Raw genomic sequence first — 21,123 nt, 5'->3', positions numbered from 1 at the left:
CTCACCCAATACTGCAACGGGTTGGCATGGGGGGGCTCAGTGGGCTCAGAAAGGTACTCACACACCATGGCCCCCCGCCGAGTCCTCCACTGAGAGGGATGCGCCCGCCATGCAGCGGCCAACCATGCAACCCACCGACGAGGCCCAGAGATCGAATGTGTCCGTTGGGGTGGATCTTCCCTGGCATGGCTCTCTTCCCACCTCCTCCCCCTCCTCCACCACCTGCCCCTCACCGCTGCCCGGTTCCTTCTCTCGTGCCCTCTTTCTCTGGAAACGGAGCACCGCTCTGCGGAGCATGAAGTGCACTGTTCTGCCTTGGGCAGCCAAAAGGTCTCTGTGCACCATGTCTCACACTGACTCGTACAGGGTGGGCATGACTCGACGCCCAACGGTGCACCGTGACGGCATGGAGAACCATGGGGCAAAATGCTAGAGCAGCAGTTGGAAGCCCATGTTCTCCACGACTGATAGGGGGAAGCCTTGCAGGACAATCGTCTGAGCCACCACACGAACGCCCACCTCCTGATCCCTTGACCTCCCTCTTTTCAGCGGAGCCACCCCCAACCCCGATGGAACAACTTCCCCTAGGGCGGCCTGCCTGACCCTTCCGCTCCCACCAGCTGCACCCTCAAGGCAAGGCTTCTTGCTCGGGGTGCATTCTGGAGACCCTCCCATCGATCCCGGATCAGACGAGCTGGTGGCCCTCGGTCTCCCTCCGACGGATGTTACGCTGGCCGAGGATGGAGATCACAGGCACGGGTGGTGCCTCTTCATAGAATCATAGAATCATAGAATTGGAAGGGGCCATACAGACCATCTAGTCCAACCCCCTGCCCAGTGCAGGATCAGCCTAAAGCATCTCTGACAAGTATTCATCCAGCCTCTTCTTGAAAACTGCCAGTGAAGGGGAGCTCACCACCTCCGTAGGGGAGCTCACCTCTTCAGGTGCAGAGTCAGGGCCATCGATGAGAGGTGCTTTGGGTCATTGCCCCTGCGCACCAGGCCCTCACACACACAGCACCGCACCACGCAGGGGTCAATAGGAAGGGACTGAAAGTGCCTCTAAACATTGAGGTTGAACCGTGGCCTGTTAACGGTTCCAGGGGAGGGAGGACGAAGGGTTGCTGCTGGATGTGCCATGGAGCTGGCAATGGAAGACAGAGTGATGGGTGGACTGCAGGCAGGGACAGCACCACCGGTAGTTTGGGATGGAGATGGGCTGGGTGTTTCCTCAAACCCCAACCATTCCTCCAAGGATCCCTCGGCCTCCTCCTCCCCCAAAATTTTCAGGAGTTCCTTTTCCGCCGCTGGCAAGAGCTCTTCGGCCTCCTCCACAGCTGCAACTGGTGATTTTGGGGGAGCAGGAGTCTCTGCTGATCCAGAGTCCTGCACAGCACTGCTTCCCGTGCTGCAACCAGGACAATCTCTGCACTTCCCCCCACAACCACTCTTGTCCCCCACCCGGATCCTCATAGTGCCAGCAAACAACAATTGAGAAGAAGAACGGAGATGACACTGTGAACCCTCAGCCGAGGTGCCCACCGAGCTTGGCCCCAGGGCCTGGCAGCAGCCCTGGAACCAGAGGGAGGGACTAGAGCCCTAGCCCACCACTCTCACAGACCTGACCCGATCAGGCACTGATTAATAATCAATGTGAGCCCTTAGCCGAGGTGCCCACTGAGCTTGGCCCCACAGCCAGGCAGCAGCCCTGGAACCAGAGGAGATAGATTCCTATCCCCCAAATCCAAGCTAAATTATACTCTCAGTCTCTCTCCCCAAAGGCTAGCAAGTGGCAAGCAAGAGCTCTGTCCCACTCCACTGTTCGCTGAAAGTAAAAACCCAGCCTGGGAGCCCACGGCTATTTATAAGCACAGGTCCCATTGAGCAACGCAGGAGGTGTTTGGCCGTCAGAGCCTGCCTATCAGGGTTTGTAGGGAAGAGATTGGAGTGCCTGTGGCTCCAGGACACCCCCTTCCTCCTCCCTCCCCTGGGTGTCTTCTCCCAACTTGTACCCGCTTTGCAGCTCCGTGGTTGGAAGGAAGACCTGCCGATCAAGGTAAGCTGGGCTTCCATTCGGGTTTCCAGGGCAACAGAAGGAGCACAGACAGAGTTCAGGCATTCCCCCGGCTCCGTTGCCAGGGGAATTGATTGCTGGCGCCTGAGTGTCTGCCTTCCCAAACCGCGGCCAAACACAGGTGTTTCCCGCGGCTGGGTGTTTCCTCAAACCCCAACCATTCCTCCAAGGATCCCGACCGCTGGTTCGTTGGCTTCTTCTGACCGCTGGTTCGTTGGCCGTGGCCGATAATGAACCGCCGGATCGCAATTGCACGATTGCCATTTTCGTGGGTTTTTGAAGTTCGTAATGCGGTTCGTGCCCATCTCTATTCTTGAGGTAGCTTAGGTTAGGTAGAGAGTGAGACAGGGACTGGCCCAAAGTCCATTGAGTTCTATAGCTTGGTGGGGGGGGGGTTGGAATCTGGGTCTCCCCAGAACTAGTCTTGTAACCAATGCAATGATTCAGAAGAGTAAAGCTGTTTAATATTGGGCCTGTATCTTAAGTAGGAATGTCAAAGGCGCACATCATTTTGTTTTACAAAAAAAGTGACTTTTCTGTGTTGAGTTGTTACAAGGTATTAAAAACATAATTTATTTTGCAGTTTCCATCTTTAATTTATCCATCAGAGAACCTTATTTATTTTAATTTCAAAAAGTACATTGCATGGTTTTTCAAGAAAATGTCCAAGGAGATTAAACAGAAGTATTAAAAAACTACAATAAAAATGAAGATACAATTATAAAAAGTCAACATCAGTTTAAAAACATAAACATATGTTTATATATGCATATATACAAAATAGAGACATATGAATAAACATGACAGTGTAACATATAATTAGCATAAAAAGAAGGCTATCCAAATTTCCCAGTAACAATAGTCTCCTACCTACAGATAAAGCAGATGGTTTTTAAAAACCAAACAGCTTAACTGAGAAACTGGGAGCAATCCAGATTGGCTGCAGGTATAAACAAGAACACAGAACTGCCCTTGAAGGTGACTTGGAAACTCGCAAGATCCAGCAACACAGTAGGATGATCCGGCGGTCAGACAATCTCCCCCCTACGGTGGAAGCGCGTGGGGTGTCCTAGGGACAGGCCCTCTCTCTCATCTTAACCTATCTCACAAGGTTGTTGTTGTGAGGATAAAATAGAAGAGGAGAGAACAATGTTGGGAACAGCTTTGGTCCCCATTAGGAAGAAAAGCAGGATATAAATATCAACATCGATATGGCCGTTCCCTTATTCAGTGGTTCTAGCTGGAGTGTGAACATTACTTGAGCTAAACAATTACTTCCATATGGTATTAAAGGTGCTGCTCACGTTAACTTTAAAGCCCTTCAGAATTCGAGACCAGAGTCGGAGAAAACCGTCCTGGCCCTTCCACGGCGCCTTCATGAGAAGAAATGGGCAAGTGTTGTTTTTTCATTAAGCTTCTTTAAAGGGACAGGACAACTTCCTGCACACCTATTGGCGTACCTGGAGGGCTACCTTTCCAGGTTCCAACCAGCCTGCCAACTTAGAGCGGAACCACAAGTGACGCCTGACACAGGTTGGACACTGGTCAGCTTCCCTCAAGTTTTGATGGGAAATGTAGGCATCCTGGTCTTGCAGCTTGGCTCTCCGACGGCTGTCCAACGGACTTTTCAACTGTCACTTGTCCAACATTCCGCCAAGCTGCCTACATTTCCCGCCAAAACTTGAGGGAAGCAGACAAGTGTCCAACCTGTGCCTTTTGTCACTTGTAGTTCCGCTCTTAGATCCACCCAGTGCCCTTTACTATTCCTTCTCCCTGTTTTTCTCACCTGGCCTCTACTGGAAACGGGGCCTTATCCTGTATTGATCTAGGGACAGGAGAGAGTAATTCTCTTCCTGCAGCTATACAGCAAGTCTCATTTTCTGCTTAGTTTTAGGAGGCCTGTTAAGACATTTTTCCCCAAAGGAAAAGGTAATTAATTTTGTTGCTTAGTGATTCAGTCTGGAAATGATTAGTAACCATTTGCACATTAGGGAGGACTCTTTCCAAAGACTGATCTACTTGCCAAGAAATAGCAGTTCACAGTGAATTAGCAGTCTCACCCACCACATCAAAACGGTAATATAAACGGGCCAGTTACATTGTGGTTCTTTTTGAATGTCCTTGGTACAGGCTAGGCAGAAGTAGATTGAACTCTTGATATTACAATGGACAGAGACTTAGCTACAGCAGATATTTTACTCCCTAAATTATTAGCAGATCCAAGGGTAAAAAAATTCCTTGTTTTAGCTAAATTTTTAGTTTTGGCCATGAGAATTTGGGCAACTCATGGGAAGTAAGAGTCTATGTAGCTTATGTTTTGACCTTCTCTGGCCTAAATTCTTCCTTTCTTCCTCATATTCCCAGTTATGTTTGATAAATACTACTTAAGACCTATAGGTCAGAGGAGTAGCGAAAGGAAGGAAGGAAGGAAGGAAAAGATGCGGAACTTTTGCAATTCACATTTTTCCTTGAAGTTAGAATCCCTGCTGTAGAGAAATGCAAACAAATCAATGCATTTGTTGTACGTTTACCATAAACCCACAAATGGTTCGCCTGTATTACCAGTCTTTGAGATGTTAGTGGGGTAGATCCATCCTGTTCAGTAACTACAAATACCAGGGCTGAGTTTACTTTGCTCTTTTTTTTAAAAAAAGTACTGCAGCTTGGGTATCCAAACTTTGCACCACTAAAAGCAACGTTCTACAACTATGTCATTTATACTATTTTGCCCTAGTTATTTTGCATACTTTCCCCCTGCAATTTTTGCCAAATGAATTCAGGTTCTTTGTTCAGGGGAGGAGAAAATAGCTGTGCAAGGCACTGAAGCCCAGCTCTTGAAAACATGTTTAGCCATTCTGGCCATTTATTAGATCCCAGCAGGCTTTCAAGCACAGCGTTATGCCTTCCTCCACTTACCAGTGGTCAAGGCTTTCTGAGAGACAAGGCACTGGAGACTTAGGGTGTTTTCATACCCAGCACTCTCTGGTCCAATTAAGCCTCCAACATTCCCTGTACAGTCGAGCCTGAGACACCTGTTTCCCCTTTTTCCGTACTGAACATCTACCCTGATAAAGACCTACGTGGAACTCAAAAACTTGCTCATTCTGTAATATTTTAGTTGGTCCTAAAATAGTCCTAAGGTATTATAGTATTGTGGTTTGGGAATGTTTATATAGAAAACATGGCTATTTACAGTCACTCTGTGTGTTCTCATGCTGTCCCGGTTACAAACTGTCAGTTTTTCAACGTAAATCACAAATCTGGTGTCACCTTAAAGACTAACTCCCCCCCCCCCAATGTGAGCTTGCCTGAGACACACACTGCTCACTTCTTCAGATATATGTGAAGGGGGGGATCATCATTGTCTGTGAGAGGTCGTTTCCCCAGTGCGAATCCAAAGTGAGAATGTCACTTCCGGCACTAACCAAAGCGAGATCATTGAATTGACGCCATGATGTCACTTCTGGTTTGCAACGTTGAGTATTCCCCTCCCATTTCCTCCTGCAAGCTAAGATAGTGTCTGTAAGGAAGATGGTAGAGAGTGCTCTCAAGTCATAGCTGACTTATGGCAACCTCCAGCAGGGTTTTCATGGCAAGAGACTAAGAGAGGTGGTTGGCCGTTGCCTGCCTCTGCAACCCTGGTCTTCCATGGAGGTCTCCCATCCAATTACTAACCAAGGCCGACCCTGCTTAGCTTCTGAGATCTGACGAGATCGGGCTCACCTGGCCCATCCAGGACAGGGCTTGTAAGGAAGGAGACACCTGTTACCCAAAGCCTACAAAAGGATGGGCTGCAGGTCATGATGCCCTGGACTGCCTTGAGCTCTGGGTGTTCTCCTTTGGACTTGTCTCATAGCAGGATATTTCTGGGCGCCAGTCTGACTTTGAAATGATCATAGCATAAGCTTCCATGAGTTACAGCTCACTTCATCTGATACATGGAATGTATATATGAGATATTTACACTTGAAGTACAAGCAACTGAAAGGTCCCCATCTGGCTACCCTTAGAAGTAGTCCTCGCCCATTTTGGATAGACCAAATTCTCTTCTGTTATTGTTTCAAACTCTTTCTAACATCTCTCGGTTCCCACCTTTCTGTAGCATATAACTTTATCTCTTGTGGATGTACATTCTGTGCATCTGATAAAGTGAGCGCTGCTGACTCCCAAAATATTAGGCTGGTTTTTTTTTTAGTTTTGAAAGTGGCTTTGACTGAAAGGAATCACAATCTTTAAGCAAACCAAGTCGCTCAGTCAGATGTTCCACTCACTATTCACGTAGCTGTTCACAGTAGATAGTAGTCTCACATAGGTTCGAAGCCATGGGAGCTAGAAACTTTTTTTAAAGCTGAAATTTTATGTATCTATTTACTTATACCCCACCTTTCTGCCCAACGGGGACCCAAAGCAGCTCAAGTAGCTTTGTTCTTCTCTATTTTATCCTCACACAAAGTCTCTACCAGATTCCGACCATTCAGACATTTCAAAAGGTGTGTGTGTGCTGTTTGCACAATGGTTAGAATAGCATGACATACAGTTGGGGGGAAAACTAGATAAACGCTAAATTACACAGGACGAAAGTCCGTGAAAGACTAGGCTACAGTAAAAAACGTGTTGGTCTTTAAAGGACTCTAGGGGCCAAGCTACAAGTGACAAATGACACTTGAACGGCAAGTGGATTGAGTGGAAGGCAAGTGAACAGAGAGAAATACACTTGCCCTTCAAGTGTCATTCGTCACCTGTAGCTTGGCCCTGAGATTGCTGTTAATTTTTGGTCATAAATCCAGAGGAGTTCGCCGTGTTACTCTGTAGTGGCAAAAGGGTAAAGAGTCCAGTAGCACCTTGAAGACGAACCAACTTGACTGTCGCATCAGCTTCCGAGAACCACCGCTCTCTTCGTCAGATGCAGCAGCAGATGAGGAGAGCAGCCGCTCTCGAGCGCTGCCCCGACAAGAAAGGCGGCTCGCCTTCGAGCTGCTGCTGGCCTCTTCCCCGGGGCGCGGCAGGTCCGCTCCTCCGCCTCGGGCACCGGCGGCGCAGCTGGGGAGCCGCGGCGCGGCGCGCAACCCCTCGCTCGGCGCCCCAACGCCGCGAAGCGCTTCGCCTTCCCCGCCCGCGCGGCCCCCTCGCCTCGCAGCGGCCAAGGGAAGCCCCTCCGCAGGCGCCCCCGGCCGGCCGGCCGCCAGAGCCCCGCCTGCAGACGCCCCTCGCCTCGCCTCCCGCCGAGCCCCGCGGCGGCCGGCCCGGCCAGGTCGGCGGCAGGCCGGCGCGAGGGGCTGGAGGCGGCCGGGCTGGCTCCTCCTCCGCCGGGCAGGGCAGGGCAGGGCAGGGCAGGGCCGGGCAGGCGGCGGAGCCCGTGGCGCGGCAGGCGCGCGTCGCGGGGCGCTGGAGCCGAGGCGGCAGCGGCTGGCGGGAGGCGGCGCGGCTCGGCATGGCGTTTGGCAAGAGCCAGAAGGAGCCCTTCGGCAGCGCCGTGGGCCGCCTGATAGGTAAGCGCGCCCCGACGCCCCGCAGCCCCCTCCCGCCGGGGTTGCCCTGAACCGCCCCGAGCGGGAAACTTGGTCCGAAAGAAGGAAAGAAAAAGACGTTTCCGTCCCGGAGTCGGGGCCCCCTTTCCCCGCGTGCCGGCGGCGATTTCCTTCTTTATTCCTTGGATTTCCTGATTCGGTTTCATCCCGACCTGCTTCCTCCCAGGAGCCCCGGGCAGCAACCCCACGGCTCTCCCCTCCACAGTTTTATGCCCTGTGAGGTGGGCTGAGAGCTTGGCCAAGGCCCCCGAAGGCGCGGCTGTAGGGATTTGAACCCAGGACCTCCAGCCGGCTCCCAAAGTTGGCTAGGCGCCCCAGGCAGCAGGCGCCCAGCTGCTCCTCGGCGCCTCTCTTCGGGGGCGCCCGGGTGCCCAGCCAGCCAACCGGGGGGTGCCTGCCTGTTGTTGGCCATGGCTGAGCCAGCTGTGGCGGCCCCCTCCGCCCCCCCCGCCCCCCAACAGGATTCCTGTACTTTTAACTGCAGTGTGATGGAGAGAAATTTCACTGGAAGAAGCTTTCCCCATTACTGTTTGGGAAAAAAATTGCATGCAGATTGCCTGACAGACAAAGCATAGACGTCTTGCCAGAAACAAAACAGAAACAAAGTTCTTATCACTAGCTATGAAGGGCGCTGAATGTCCGCAAAGAGGACGCCAGCCAGGCAGCAGCGCAGGACCCGAAGGTTGCCGTGCTTAGCTGTGTCATATGGGATGCAGTGAGACCAACTGGGGGATGCAATTTCGGCGCTTCTGATCTGTGTGTTTCCAGGGCTTGGGAGGCTTTAGGTATGCTGCTGTCTTGACCCTTCTGTACGACTGCTGTGAGGGGCAGAGAATATTGCTGGATCCCTGCTGGATCTTCTTTGTGATGTTCCTGATTGCATGCCCTACAAAATGAACCCATTGCGGGGGGATCTGCCATCCGAATGGCAGTTCAAACTTCCAGTCCATTGGTGACCCATTTAACAACCCCTTGGACCTTTTCATTAACTAATTAGGAATAACTGCCACTATCCACTTACCTGTCTCTTTATTAGATTTTTCTCTCACTCTTTCAGGGAACTCAGGGTAGCATATGTGGATCTCTGTTTTGTCGTCCATTTTTAAACCTGTGGCGTAGTTTAGGCTGAGGCACAGTGATTACTCCAAAGTCATCCTTGGTGAGAGAGGATTGGAACCCCGATCTCCCCAGACCATCATGCTCACTGCCAGATCACGCTGCCTCTCAGAGAGCCTTGCTTCTATATCCACCATAATGAATAGCAGGATTCAAGTCCAGGGGCACTTTAGAGACCAACAAGACTTTCAGGGCGTAAGCTTTCGAGAGTCAGAGCTCCCTTCTTCAGACTAGAGATGGGCACGAACCGAAATACGAACCAAAGTTTGTGACAAACCGGATCGGTTTGTGGTTCGCGAACTGGCAGTTCATCAGAGCCCATTTCTGACAAACCGCCACAAACTTTAGGCTGGTTTGTTTGGTTCGTTTTTTGGTTTATCACTGCGGACAGCCTGGCACCGATCAATCAGTTTCCTAGGCAACAGGAGATGGACTTCCTGTGGACCTTCTGCTGGCCCGAAAGTGGCCTTCTGCTGACCCAGAAGTGACGATTTGCTGGCCTGGATGTGATGTTTTCACAAACCAAATGAACCAGTTCACGAACCATGGCAGGTTCGTGAAAGTTCATGGTTTGTGAAATGCGATGAACCACGAACCGCATGGCTTGTTTTTTTTCCGGTTCGTGCCCATCTCTACTTCAGACACCAGAATCCCCACTTCAGTACCCATGTATTGAACTGGATCCATTTGCCCTTCTTTGGCTATTTCAATAGTAAGTATGATAAAGGCAGTAAAAGACTGTAAAGGAGTAAGTAACCTGCGTTAAGTAGTGCTCTAGCTATTTTCTGGCTTTATCCAGAAGCAAAGGAAAAGTTTCAAGAGCCAGAGCTTCCTTCTTCAGATACCTGGAAAGGATAATTCAGCTTTCAAGCTTTTATTTATTTATTTTCTTCATATATACCCCACATTTCTTCCCATTGGCGACCCAGTTGGATTGTTCCCCTCACCTCTGTTTTATCCTCACAGCAGCCCTCCGAAGTAGGCTAGGTTGAGCGTATGTGACTGGTCCAAGGTCCCTCCAGCAAGCTGGACTTCGGAATCTGGGTCTTCCGGAGGGTAGCCTTGATACCTTTCATGCTGGCTCCCACTCCTGTGTGACAAGCTCTACCCATCTGAATTTGTTCAGCTAATGATCAGTTTGGAGCCTACGCTTCCTCAGAACAGTTCAGGGCAATTTATACGGATTTCTCTTCTTGCATTTTATCCTCACAACAGCACTGTGAGAGATTGGTTAGATGGAAAGAAAACTGGACAGCCAGTGAGATTCACGACTGATCATTTGCATGCAGGACTCCCTCCCCGAATGGCGCAGATGTTGAGTCCTGATTTACTTTTGTTCATCCTAATCACAAGAAAACTTTCCTGGAAGAAAAGTCCATTGAATAGAATGGGACTTGCTTCTGAGTAGACTCACTTTAGCCAGCCCCCCTGGATGTTCAGTCGCTTGTTTGGTGACCCCTTCCCAAGGCTGCCATGTCTGTGTTCGTCCTCCGGCCTTCTTGGGCATTTCATAGAACCCTGTATCAGTCGGACCGCCTGGGCTTAAACCCTGCTGGCCAGATGCTCGTCCAGTCTTGGTTTCTGGGGAAGGAGATTTCCCAAAGGATGCAGTCAGTTTTGAAGCAATATTGCTCTAAATCAAAACTCCCCCCTTGAGTAATGTGAAATGAATAAAAAAAGCATTTCAGGCTTTTCTCTGTCAGTAGCCTAAGCCTTCATTTTGTTGTGACTTTTTGTCTGAGATAACGTCTTTTCTTTTTTTTTTTGCCTGCAGAAAGAGCCACTTTGGGCACATTGCAAACAGAAGAGTGGGGGCAGTTCATGCACATCTGTGACATAATTAATACCACGGAAGAAGGGTGAGCGTTTTCACGTTCTTTTGAAAGTTGCTTTTCCTGGAACTCAGGCTCCCTGATCGGCCATTTTGTATTAAAAGTTGGAGGCTTTGTTCTGAGATGAAAGAAAGGCTTTATAGACTGTTTGATACCTCGTGCTTTGCTCTCGATTCTTGTAAACGGAACTCAGAGCTGTAATTCAGTATTGAGGAAAGCCTCTTGCAGAGTCAGAGGCAGGGGAGTCTGTTCTTGCCCAAATAAGAGGCACCTGGACAAGGAGGGAGTCTGAGGAGGGACGTTGTGCAATCAAACGGAGGGATGGAAGAGGTGAGGAGGTTTATGCTGCAACCCCCCCTTCCCCCCCCCCCGTGTTACGGCACAGCTGCCGCGGCTGGTTAAAGAGTTGGCACGCGTTCTGAAGAGGTGAGGCCAGTGAGAAGCAAGAGCCGCCACGGGCTACCCTTCCCTCCTGTGTGTCTCTGCCACCAGCTACAGAAAAGCAGGCAGTGACCGTGCCTCCCTAAGCAAGGAAACCACAAGAAAGAAAGAGCTGTTGGGAGGGGTGTAATTTGTGCACAGGTGCCTGCTAGGTGGCATGGGGTGTTCCTGGACTGAAATTATATCCACTTAGGGAATTGTCAGTTGCAAAGAGGCTCTCAGTAAAGCAGCAAATACCTCTCTGCCGGATCAACGTGTGAGATCACGTCGTCAAAGGCTGGTGTCTTGCGTCGAGGGTGATTTTTGTGCCTTGATCCTGGTAGTGAACGTAGATGGCCCGCTGAGACATCCACCACTGAGAAGAGTCATCAGTGACAGCATCGTAGTCTTGTGTTGTAGTAAATCAAAGCACTCTTCTCTGAGAAACCTCCGCTCTTGCGGCGGGCAGTCTTCACTGAAAGAGTCGATTGGCTTTGCATGGCAATCCGTGACAACGGGTCCCCCCCCCATGTGGGGTGCTCCAAGTGCTCTCCTTCCACACCAAGCCACTCCTGTCGTGTCTTCCCATGGATCTGCCGCCCAAAGCTCCACCAGCCTGCTTTGCTCATACTTTGCTAGTGGAAGCCCCTCCAAACAAACTTGGTAGCTAAGCAGAACCTCCATAGTCAGAGGCAGTCTACCTCTGAATACTGGAGGCCAACCATGGGGAAATGCAGTTGACTTTCTAGTGGGCTTCCCAGAGGTAGTGCTTGAAACTGACTGCTAAACGGAGCCGCCTAACACCAGAGCGGGTCTGCATTTCCTGCTGAAATGCAACAGTCATTTAACAGGAGGCAGAGTGATGAAGCTGTGAGGTACCCATGAGCAGGGCTTTTTTTCTGGGGAAAGAGGTGGTGGAACTCAGTGGGGTTGCCCTAGGAGAAAATGGTCACATGGCTGGTGGCCCCGCCCCCTGATCTCCAGACAGAGGGGAGTGGAGATTGCCCTCCGTGCCGCTGAGCACGGCACGGAGGGCAATCTCTACTCCCCTCTGTCTGGAGACCAGGGGGCGGGGCCACCAGCCATGTGACCATTTTCAAGAGGTTCCGGAACTCCGTTCCACCACGTTCCAGATGAAAAAAAAAGCCCTGCCCATGAGCTGCCTCAGACTACCAGTTCACTGCAAGGGGCGGGGCGGGGGGGTCTGAAACCCAGACATGAACCCTCCAAATCACTTCCCCTGCTTTAATTTATACCTAAAGCATTCAAGTTTCACCCAGTGTCTCCCTCTCAGATTAATTTTCCCAACCAGCTCTGCCACCAAATTAATTTCCCTGTTGTTGATTAACTCCGAAGACCTGTCTCTCTCCTGCTCACCGAAAAGCAGACTCTCTCTGTTTCTCTCTGCGCCCTTTTTTCACTTTAAAAAACCAGTGGTCCAAAAGGGAAGGTGGAAGGGCAGCTCCTGTCTTAAGAGGCCCCCGCCCCAAGCCAGCCTGCCCCCCCCCCGCTCCAATGCAGGCACTTCAACAGCAGTTGGTGAATCTCTGTGGGTCAGGCAGGCACGGATCCTGAAACCCTTTTTGTGTGTGTCTGTCATATGGTAATGCGTTGGTGCCTGTATTAGAGAGACCTGTTCCATGTACTATCTGGGCAGGGGAAAATAGGAAATCCGGGAAAAGCCACACATACGTCAGAAGTTAATGTGGTGTGTCCCCCCCCCCATGCACCCTGTGGGACAAAATCTGCTTGGTGGCAATCCTACAATTATTTTTTTGCCCAGTAACGTCCCATTTGAACCATGGGCTGTAGGCAGGGCAATTCTGATGAGAGCTTTTCCTCACCCCCTTTTCTTTAGAATGATTTCTGTCCTCGAGTCAGAATGACCCAGCCTTGATGTTAAATACAAAATTAAATTTCTACCATTTGTGGCTGTGACAAGAAATTATTGAATATACTGAACTACAAAAATTCCAGTTTAACAACCAGTTTATAAAGTGGAAACGTTTACCTAGACTGCATTAGGGGTAGCACAGTGCCAACTTTAGTGCACTTTTTCAAAAAACCCACCACTCTCTGCAAATAGAAAGTTAGTGTACTAAGGTTCTAGCTTCTTTTTCCATGCCCAGGAAGGGCTCCCCCCGCCCTATGGAGGAGCATTCCATAAAAGAACCCCCCACCTCCCCACGTGCCCCCTAAAATGATGTCGGCTGGGAGAAGCTTTCCCATTGGACGCTGTTAGTTTATAAACTTTGCCTGGATTTCCCTGTCCAGCGAGTTGCATTGTTTAGAAGATGGCATGGCTCTTTTATCTTCTCTGACTTGTTCACTTGAATAATTACTTGCATTTTAAAGATCAGTTTGCTTTTGGATCCCATATGAGTTTCTCTAACCTCTTGTCTTGTATTGCCAAGTTTACTAACTTCCAAAAAATGGCTGAAGAATATATTGCTAGGATATTTCCAAATATCAGTGGGCAAAAATATCAGAGCTTTCTTAATCACACACAATCCTTCTGGTCTTGTGATTCTTCAAAGTTAGACATGGATTTGACGTGCGTGATTGGACAGGCTCCTCCCAGTATCGAGCAACACAAGTTTGTATTTATTTTAGAGCACAAAGTTGAATAACTCATCCTTCAGAACAGAAAAGCATCTTAATTTTTCTTGTGTGTGGAGAAGAAGGCTATTACAAGTAGAAATACTATCTTGATAATTGGAAGATTTTAATTGAGATTTTTTAAAAAGCATGTTCAGGTAATGAATCTCCATCTCCCATAGCACATGAAATGGGGTACAATTTGTTTTTTAAAAGACACCGCAGTCATTCGTTTCAGGTAGGCGGCCATTTTGGTCTGCAGTAGAACAGCCGGACTTGAGTCCAGGGGCACCTTGGAGACCAACGAGATTTTCAGGGTAGAAGCTTTCAAGTGCCAAAGGTGTCTGAAGAAGGAAGCTTTGGCTCTCTAATGCTTATACCGTGGAAATCTTGTTGGTCTCTGAGAGGCTACTGGACTCAAACCAAACAGTCATGAGGTTGATGATGATATTTAGAAGGACACAGAAGAAAAATCAAGACCTTGTAGACTTATAATTAAAAATACTAGATTGTCTCCTTCTGCTAAGATTTTTTCTGACCAGGAAAGTCTGTCTTTGGAAGAAGACTTAGGAAAAAGAGGATGAAGAGCCCAGTCTCTTTAAATCATCCTTTTGTAGCTGTTGTATTTGGGGCAAACAGAAACCCCAATAGGATTCTTCTAATTCATGTTTGTATTTAGAAAATCAACAAAAGGTGCCAGTTGATCAATGAATGTCTCATTACCTACTCAACTACTTTAGCTCAAACGTGTTAACTGCAATGCTTTAGCAATCTGCTTTTAATTTGTATAGTAGTTGCTCTGCCATTTTTCCATTACAAAGCTGCTAATATCCAGCTCAGATTCATATGCTATCCTCAGCTTCTAATATCATTTCCTTCAGAAGAGAAAAATTGAAATTCCAAAACAATTTATCATGTCACTCCCAGACAATTCAACACTCTGAAAGAATTGGGCTTGAGCAAAATGTGTGCTGCTTTTTAGATGTTTTAACATGTTGTATTTTATTTGCTACCTATGTTTTATGCTTATGTATTTGAAATGTACTCTGAGCCAACTTGTGGGGAAAGCGGAGTATGTATAAATAAAATAAATAAATAAGTAAATAACAGACTTACTTATGCAATATCATAGACACTATATGCAAGCATTTTTCCCCACTAAAGAATAAACCATACCTTTAGGATTTAATTAGCATTATCTTAATTATTTAATAGACGGGTTACCATGGGGAAAAGGCCTTTTTGGTGGGGAAGGCAACAGCTAAAATGGAGCTGAATGCTACAGAATTCAAGCCTGAATTCTCTCTAGAAGCAAAAATGACTGAACTGATGCTATCGTACTTTGGTCACATCAACAAACGACAAGACTCATTGGAAAAGACAGTAATGCTTGCTAGGAATAGTGGAAGACAGCAAGAAAAGAGGAAGACCCAACATGAGATGGCTTGACTCAGTAAAGGAAGCCATGGCCTTCCGTTTATGAGACTTGAGTAAGGCTATCAATGATAGGTCATTAATTTATAGGGTCACCATAAGTCGGAAGCAACTTTATGAAACGTAATGCACAGACTACAAATGTTCTGTAGCGGAGGTGGATTTTTCCCTATGTTCCCTCTAGCAGCTACCTGTAATCAATGAAAAGTTCTTGCCTGGGGGTGGGTGGGTCACAACACCCTTGCAGGCACAAAAGCCATGCAGTTCAGGGAGGATTAGACAAGGGCCGTTTTCACACATCGTTAACGTCGTGCAACACTCACGGAACACTAGCATCTTTATGGCACAATTTCTGACATCATTGCGCCATGAAAACAGAATCATGATGGGGTGACATCAGAAATCGCGCCATGAATACGCCATCATTCTGTGAGTGTTGCGCGATGTTAATGATGTGTGAAAATGACCAAGATCACGGCACCTCCCATTAACAGAACACTACAAGCTGACTTCAAAACAACCACAGCAATTCTTGTGTCGAGTGGCTTCCCTTTGCTTCTACCCCACCCTTCATCCATATATATATAAATAAATGCAAGATGTGTCTGGCCACCCCCCAAAGCACAGCCACCTAAGAGGTGGAGCTCAGTTGTTTATCTCCCAGCACAGTGAAAAATTGCATGGACGGTTCTGAAGCATCCTGTAATTAAGTTTGGATGACAGCCAGGTTACTGCTGCTAACACCCCTGGTCTTACTTAATCTGCCCCTGGGTTTTTGATAGAGCAATCTTTTGTGATTGCTGCACTGGCTCCAGAGAAAAGGAGAGGACATCTAGGCAAGGCCTTATTGTTTGCTTTTCAAGCCAACTGATGCGATTGGGAAAGCAGTGGTGTGATACCATGAAAAGCGCCTTCCTTGGGTTCCACCACATCCTGTTTCAGTCTTGATGGATTCTCAGATACAATAAATGGAACATCCTGATGTGATGCGCAGAGGAGAGGAAGCAGGAAGAACTTCCACCCTGGATGAAGTTTCTCAGACCTGACCTGTGCATACGGCATGGCCAGGGAGAAGAGTGCTCCGGGGGTGCAGTGTTTGGTCTCTTTCTGACGAGGGACGGGGCTTTTTCAGTGGCGGCACCTCCCCTCTGGAACGCCCTCCCCTTGAGGCCTGCCTGGTGCCCACTTTACTTTTATATGTCAGGCGAAAACATTTCTTTTTGCCCAGCTTTTAATTGAGGGGTTCCTTATTTTTCAGCTGGGCTGTGTTTTGCTTCTGGCCTGAGGGTTGGTTGAGGAATTGTCCGCCGGCGCTCACAGGAATATTATTTATTTACTTCCATTATAGCCTGCCTTTCTCACTGACAACCAAGTCAGATTAGAATATTTCAGTTAGGCAGCACAAGACACCCAGTGATGACGCAATACGATTGCCGACATTAGGAAACCGTCTGAGGCATGATATACCATAAACAGGTACATGACAGTAAAAGAAAGTTGATGCATACAGTAAACATTGCAAGAGACTACAGTCCTGTTTTCGAAAAACACCTTCCTGGACTGTCCCATTAGACTGCCGTTCTGGGCCTCTCATTCTGCTGCTAGGTGTTGGCCTTGTGCTTGTTTCTATACCTTTGTTTGTCTGGAATAACGTGCTTGGTTGTTGCATTATTGTCGTTGTGTGGCATCATGAGCAAGCATCTGGGGAGGTGGGACATGAATTTTTCTCAATAACAAAACAAAACACCACATCACGGGTCACTTTCCCAGCTCAGCTCGCTCTGCTACTTTTCCTGCAAAGGGTCCCCCAACCCCAGGTATGTTCGCGTTCAGATATGCAGCTGGGAATGGAACAGTCTGTTCTACAACCTTTGCAGCCTGCTTCCTTGTGATCACCTCACTGTCCTGACTGTGTACACTCTAGGGACCCTGTGTAGGGTCACGTCGTTGGATATTGTGTTGTTGTGCTCATTCAACTACTGGATTTTTCCCACAGTAGCCTGATGGCATATGGATCCTACTTAAACCTCATTCTTTAATACAGGACTGGAAAGGAATAACAGCTGCAAACTTAAATATGATTTATTTTAATAATGTAATAATAATAATATTCAATTTATACACCACCCTTCAGGACAACTTAATGCCCACTCAGAGCTGTTTACAAAGTATGTTATTTTTATCCCCACAAAAATCACCCTGTGAGGTGGCTGGGCCTGAGAGCTCTGAGAGAGCTGTGACTACCCCAAGGTCACCCAGCTGACTACAAGCGGAGGAGTGGGGAATCAAACCTGGTTCTCCAGATTAGAGTCCCACCGCTCCTAACCACTACACCAAACTGGCTCTCTGTTGTTGCAGTAGTCTTAAGATAATTGCAATTGGTATTAGCGACATGTCCTAACATGGCTATCCCAGGCCATGCCGATCTCGTCAGTTCTTGGAAGCTAAGCAGGGTCAGCTGAAGTTGGCAATTGGATGGGAGACTTCAGTGAAAACCAGGGTTGCAGAGGCAGGCAATGGCAAGCTGCCTCTGTTAGTCCCTTTCCTTGAAAACCCCAGCAGGGGTCACTGTAAGTCGGCTGTGACTTGCAGGCACTTTCCACCACATTAGTTGCCTATCTAGATGGTTCACAATATTCTCTCACACTGCAGCAGGATCAAGAGACATGACCCAAGATCAGGATATGCATTTAGGTGATGTGTTGATTCTCTCCATCTGGGGACATCGGAGGTCACTGGGGGTAGGAGAGTGTTTAGCTACCACCCCTTGGGTCTCACAGTTTACCCTATAATTTCTCCCTAGATATTGAATAATTGCCTTTCACTTCTGCCCAGGGATTGTGGTGGTGGGATTCAAAGCCTCCTCTTTAGACTCTTGGTGACGTGGCCCTCCTCAATAGGCATCGTCTTACATCCACTTTGTGACTCTTTCAAGACAAAAATCCTCCTTCAGCTCTCTTATCAAATCAAATCAATGACCTTTATTGGCATTAGAAATAATAATAGTCTACAATCAGAGATAGGGACAATCAGAGACAGGGATAGGCAGAAGCATAAGCATAAACAAGCAATTAGTAACAGTTAACAATAAAATTAATAAACATTCAGCAATCAGGTGCGGCTGTATGCTTGGATTTAACTTTATAAACTTCTGCTAGAAATTTTGCAACACTTAAAGTAACACAAGGGTTACGATCTTCTAAAAGGTGAACTAAAACTCCTCCTTTAATAGAATTATTACACTGAAGGTATTCAGTTAAAAATTGCTTGCGTAGCAGACCAAAGAGGGGGCGTTCTAGAATGATGCGGGACGAGGGGTCGAGGGCTCCTGGTTCGCAGGGACGTATCCTGTCTCGAAGCGGTGCTGGCCTGAACCTGCCAGAGCAGCTCTCTCTAGCACCGTGGCGTGAATGTTGCCCTTACTGAAGTGTGTTTTTCCGCTCTTGTTGGATTTCAATTCACTAGTGGGATGTTCGCATTGGTAAGGGTTCTGATCCTATAGCTTACTGATACTGTATAATTAAATCAGTTTTTCTGTCTGGTTTTATTTTAGTCCCAAAGATGCAATCCGAGCACTAAAAAAAAGGCTGTCCAAAAACTGCAATCGTGTCGAGATTCGGCTTACTCTGTCCGTAAGTATCACTCAAAAAAGTGGGGCGCTTGCTGCGGCAGGCAGCTGTCCGTGGCTTTGTAGTCGCAACGTTTTTTTGAATGGAATGTGTAGCTCCTTAGGATCCAGAGGAGTGAGCCGTGTTAGTCTGTCGTAGCGAAATCGAAAAGAGTCCAGTAGCACCTTGAAGACTAACCAACTTTACTGTAGCATAAGCTTTCGAGCATCTGACGAAGAGAACTGTGGTTCTCGAAAGCTTATGCTACAGTAAAGTTGGTTAGTCTTCAAGGTGCTACTGGATTCTTTTCCATTTAGCTCCTTAGGAGGCGGCGTCAGTGTCTATTGACTTGGTTACCACCAATGAATGGGGGTGGGGGGCAGGGAGTGTGTGTGTGTTGGGGTTAGGGGCGAGGTTTGGATGCAGAATAGCAGAATGAGCACCGAGACAGAAATGCTAGAGTAACTCCTTGGTTTCTGGTTTGATACGGGAAATCTATCGTTCTCTCCTTGAACTGCCTGCTTCTGTAGCAAAAAAAAAAGGTACAGCATAATTGTTGGGGCCGGTCTTGACTGGTGATGCACTCTGAAAGTTGGGCAGTGCAAGGGCACATCTGTGCACAATTAGGGTCCCACGGCAACTTTCGGACACACCGAACATGAACGTTATGGGACAGAGGCTGTTTTTTTCTGTGTCCAGTTTAGTGGAACGCTGCTTGGTTCTTTGTTGGAGCTTTCTGCTTCCCTTCTGCCTTAATGTACAGAGCGGGACCATTGCTCCCAGTTGAGGCTACAAAAGGTATTCTTTCTTGGCCCCTGTCAACCCAGGAATGGTGGGCTAAGGAGAGACACCAAGAGATGATGGAAGAAGGACCAGAATTTCACATGCATGAGGAGGAAAGCACACAATCCATTTCCATCTCCCCATATGAGGCCTGCCGAGGACCCCTGTGTAGGGCCACAGTCTCTTGGAAGGGGTGGATGGCGCTTCATTGCAGCCGAGAAATGCCATTGTTAGATCTCTGGCGCTTTCATGTTGAGGACCTGCACTTCCCATATTCCTTATGTGCTAGATAGCCAAGTGCAGAGTGCTCGTTCCTTACTACCGGAACCTCTTCCTTGCCAGCCCCTGTCGGGTATTTAGCATATCATTTGGCAAATGGCGCTTTTCTGCTGTTCAGTTAAGTACTAACGGTAAGGACTGTTTAGGCGGAGAAAGGGTAATGCCATAATATTGTGCCATAACATTATTTCTTGGCTAGCTTTCTACTTTTGAATGCAACAACAGCAAGACATTCCTGAAAGTGTGATTCAGTATTAGTAAGCACAAAGCAATTGTCTGTTGAGAAAACTGTTCTTAACCACTGATGGCTCTGAATTGCTGCAAATAACTGTGGTGAGAGGTCTGGAGGTCACAGTAAAAAAAAAATGACTCCCTAAGAAACCAGGTCTGTGACGTGGCAGAGAAAAATGTTTAAATCATCTTCTAGCCATCCTTGAGGTGACAAAAAAAATGTAGATCCTAGTAGCTACATTTGTCCCATAGTACAAGAAACACTGAGTATCTGGAGCAGCTAATGTTAAAAATGATGAATGCGACCTATTGTGTTACACAGAACTCTTTGATTGTGTTTTCAAGCAAAAGTTTAAAAGAAAAGCAAATGTGCTTCTAAACTAGGCTATAATGTTTTCTCCAGTTATAGTCATATAGTCTTAAGTCCTATGGTAAAGAAAAACAAGTTGAGACGTAGACTTAATTAGATGTCAATTAAAATAAAGCAGACATCATAAATGCCTTTCTGTGGAATATTGTGTGCCAGTCCGGTTGCTCCACCCTAAAAAGGACGTAGAAGAACATGAAAAGGGCAACTGAGCAAAGAATTAAAGGTAGAAATTATTTTAGGAAGGATTAAACCTACAGATTTTTTTTTAAAGATGCATTGAAGAATCATGATAGATACATATAGTGTGGAAAGAATTAAGAGAAAGATTGGTTGTTGTGGATTTTCCGGGCTGTATTCCCGTGGTCTTGGCATTGTAGTTCCTGACGTTTCGCCAGCAGCTGTGACTGGTATCTTCAGAGGTGTAGCACCAAAAGACAGAGATCTCTCAGTGTCACACACTGAGTTGTGACACAGTGTTACACACACGCCCAGAAAATCCACAACAACCATCATTCTCCGGCCGTGAAAGCCTTCGACAATACGAAAGAAAGATTGTTAAAAAAAAATAAGAATTCAGGGTTGGATCCAGAGTTTGTTTTTTGCTAATAGAAGGCTCTTCTGTCAGTGGAGTGGAACTCCCCTGCCTGCAGCTGCAGCCCATTCTGCTCAGTAAAGTGCTGCTCTGTGGGGAGGATATGGGCCCCCAGGTACAACATAAGGGGCAAATTGTGATCTGGTGCAAGGGGGGAATTGGCTCAAATGGCTGCCCCTTTCCATTGCCAGAAACAAACCTGGGATGAAACCCCCACGACTGGTAGTCTTTTAAAATGGGTAGTTAGGTAGCTGGTTT

At 47.7% G+C, this 21,123-nt stretch overlaps 1 protein-coding gene across 2 annotated transcripts in view; it reads left to right on the top strand.

Moving 5' to 3' along the window:
• The first annotated feature begins 7,441 nt into the window (after positions 1-7,441).
• TOM1L1 (target of myb1 like 1 membrane trafficking protein) overlaps positions 7,442-21,123 on the top strand; it is an 84,526-nt gene continuing 70,844 nt past the window's right edge. Inside the window, exons 1-3 of one of the 2 annotated variants that reach the window (XM_054977472.1) lie at positions 7,442-7,563; positions 10,493-10,577; positions 18,556-18,634. In XM_054977472.1, the coding sequence (XP_054833447.1) occupies positions 7,506-7,563; positions 10,493-10,577; positions 18,556-18,634 (222 nt within the window). In that variant the 5' untranslated portion in view covers positions 7,442-7,505. Of the gene's footprint in view, positions 7,564-10,491; positions 10,578-18,555; positions 18,635-21,123 lie in introns of those variants that run through there. The other variant, XM_054977473.1, reaches the window with a different exon arrangement.

This window comes from Eublepharis macularius, chromosome 4 (assembly GCF_028583425.1).
Source record: "Eublepharis macularius isolate TG4126 chromosome 4, MPM_Emac_v1.0, whole genome shotgun sequence".
Taxonomy (NCBI): Eukaryota; Metazoa; Chordata; class Lepidosauria; order Squamata; family Eublepharidae; genus Eublepharis; species Eublepharis macularius.
Note: the sequence above shows the minus strand (reverse complement) of the source record. Positions and strands in the feature narration are given on the sequence as shown.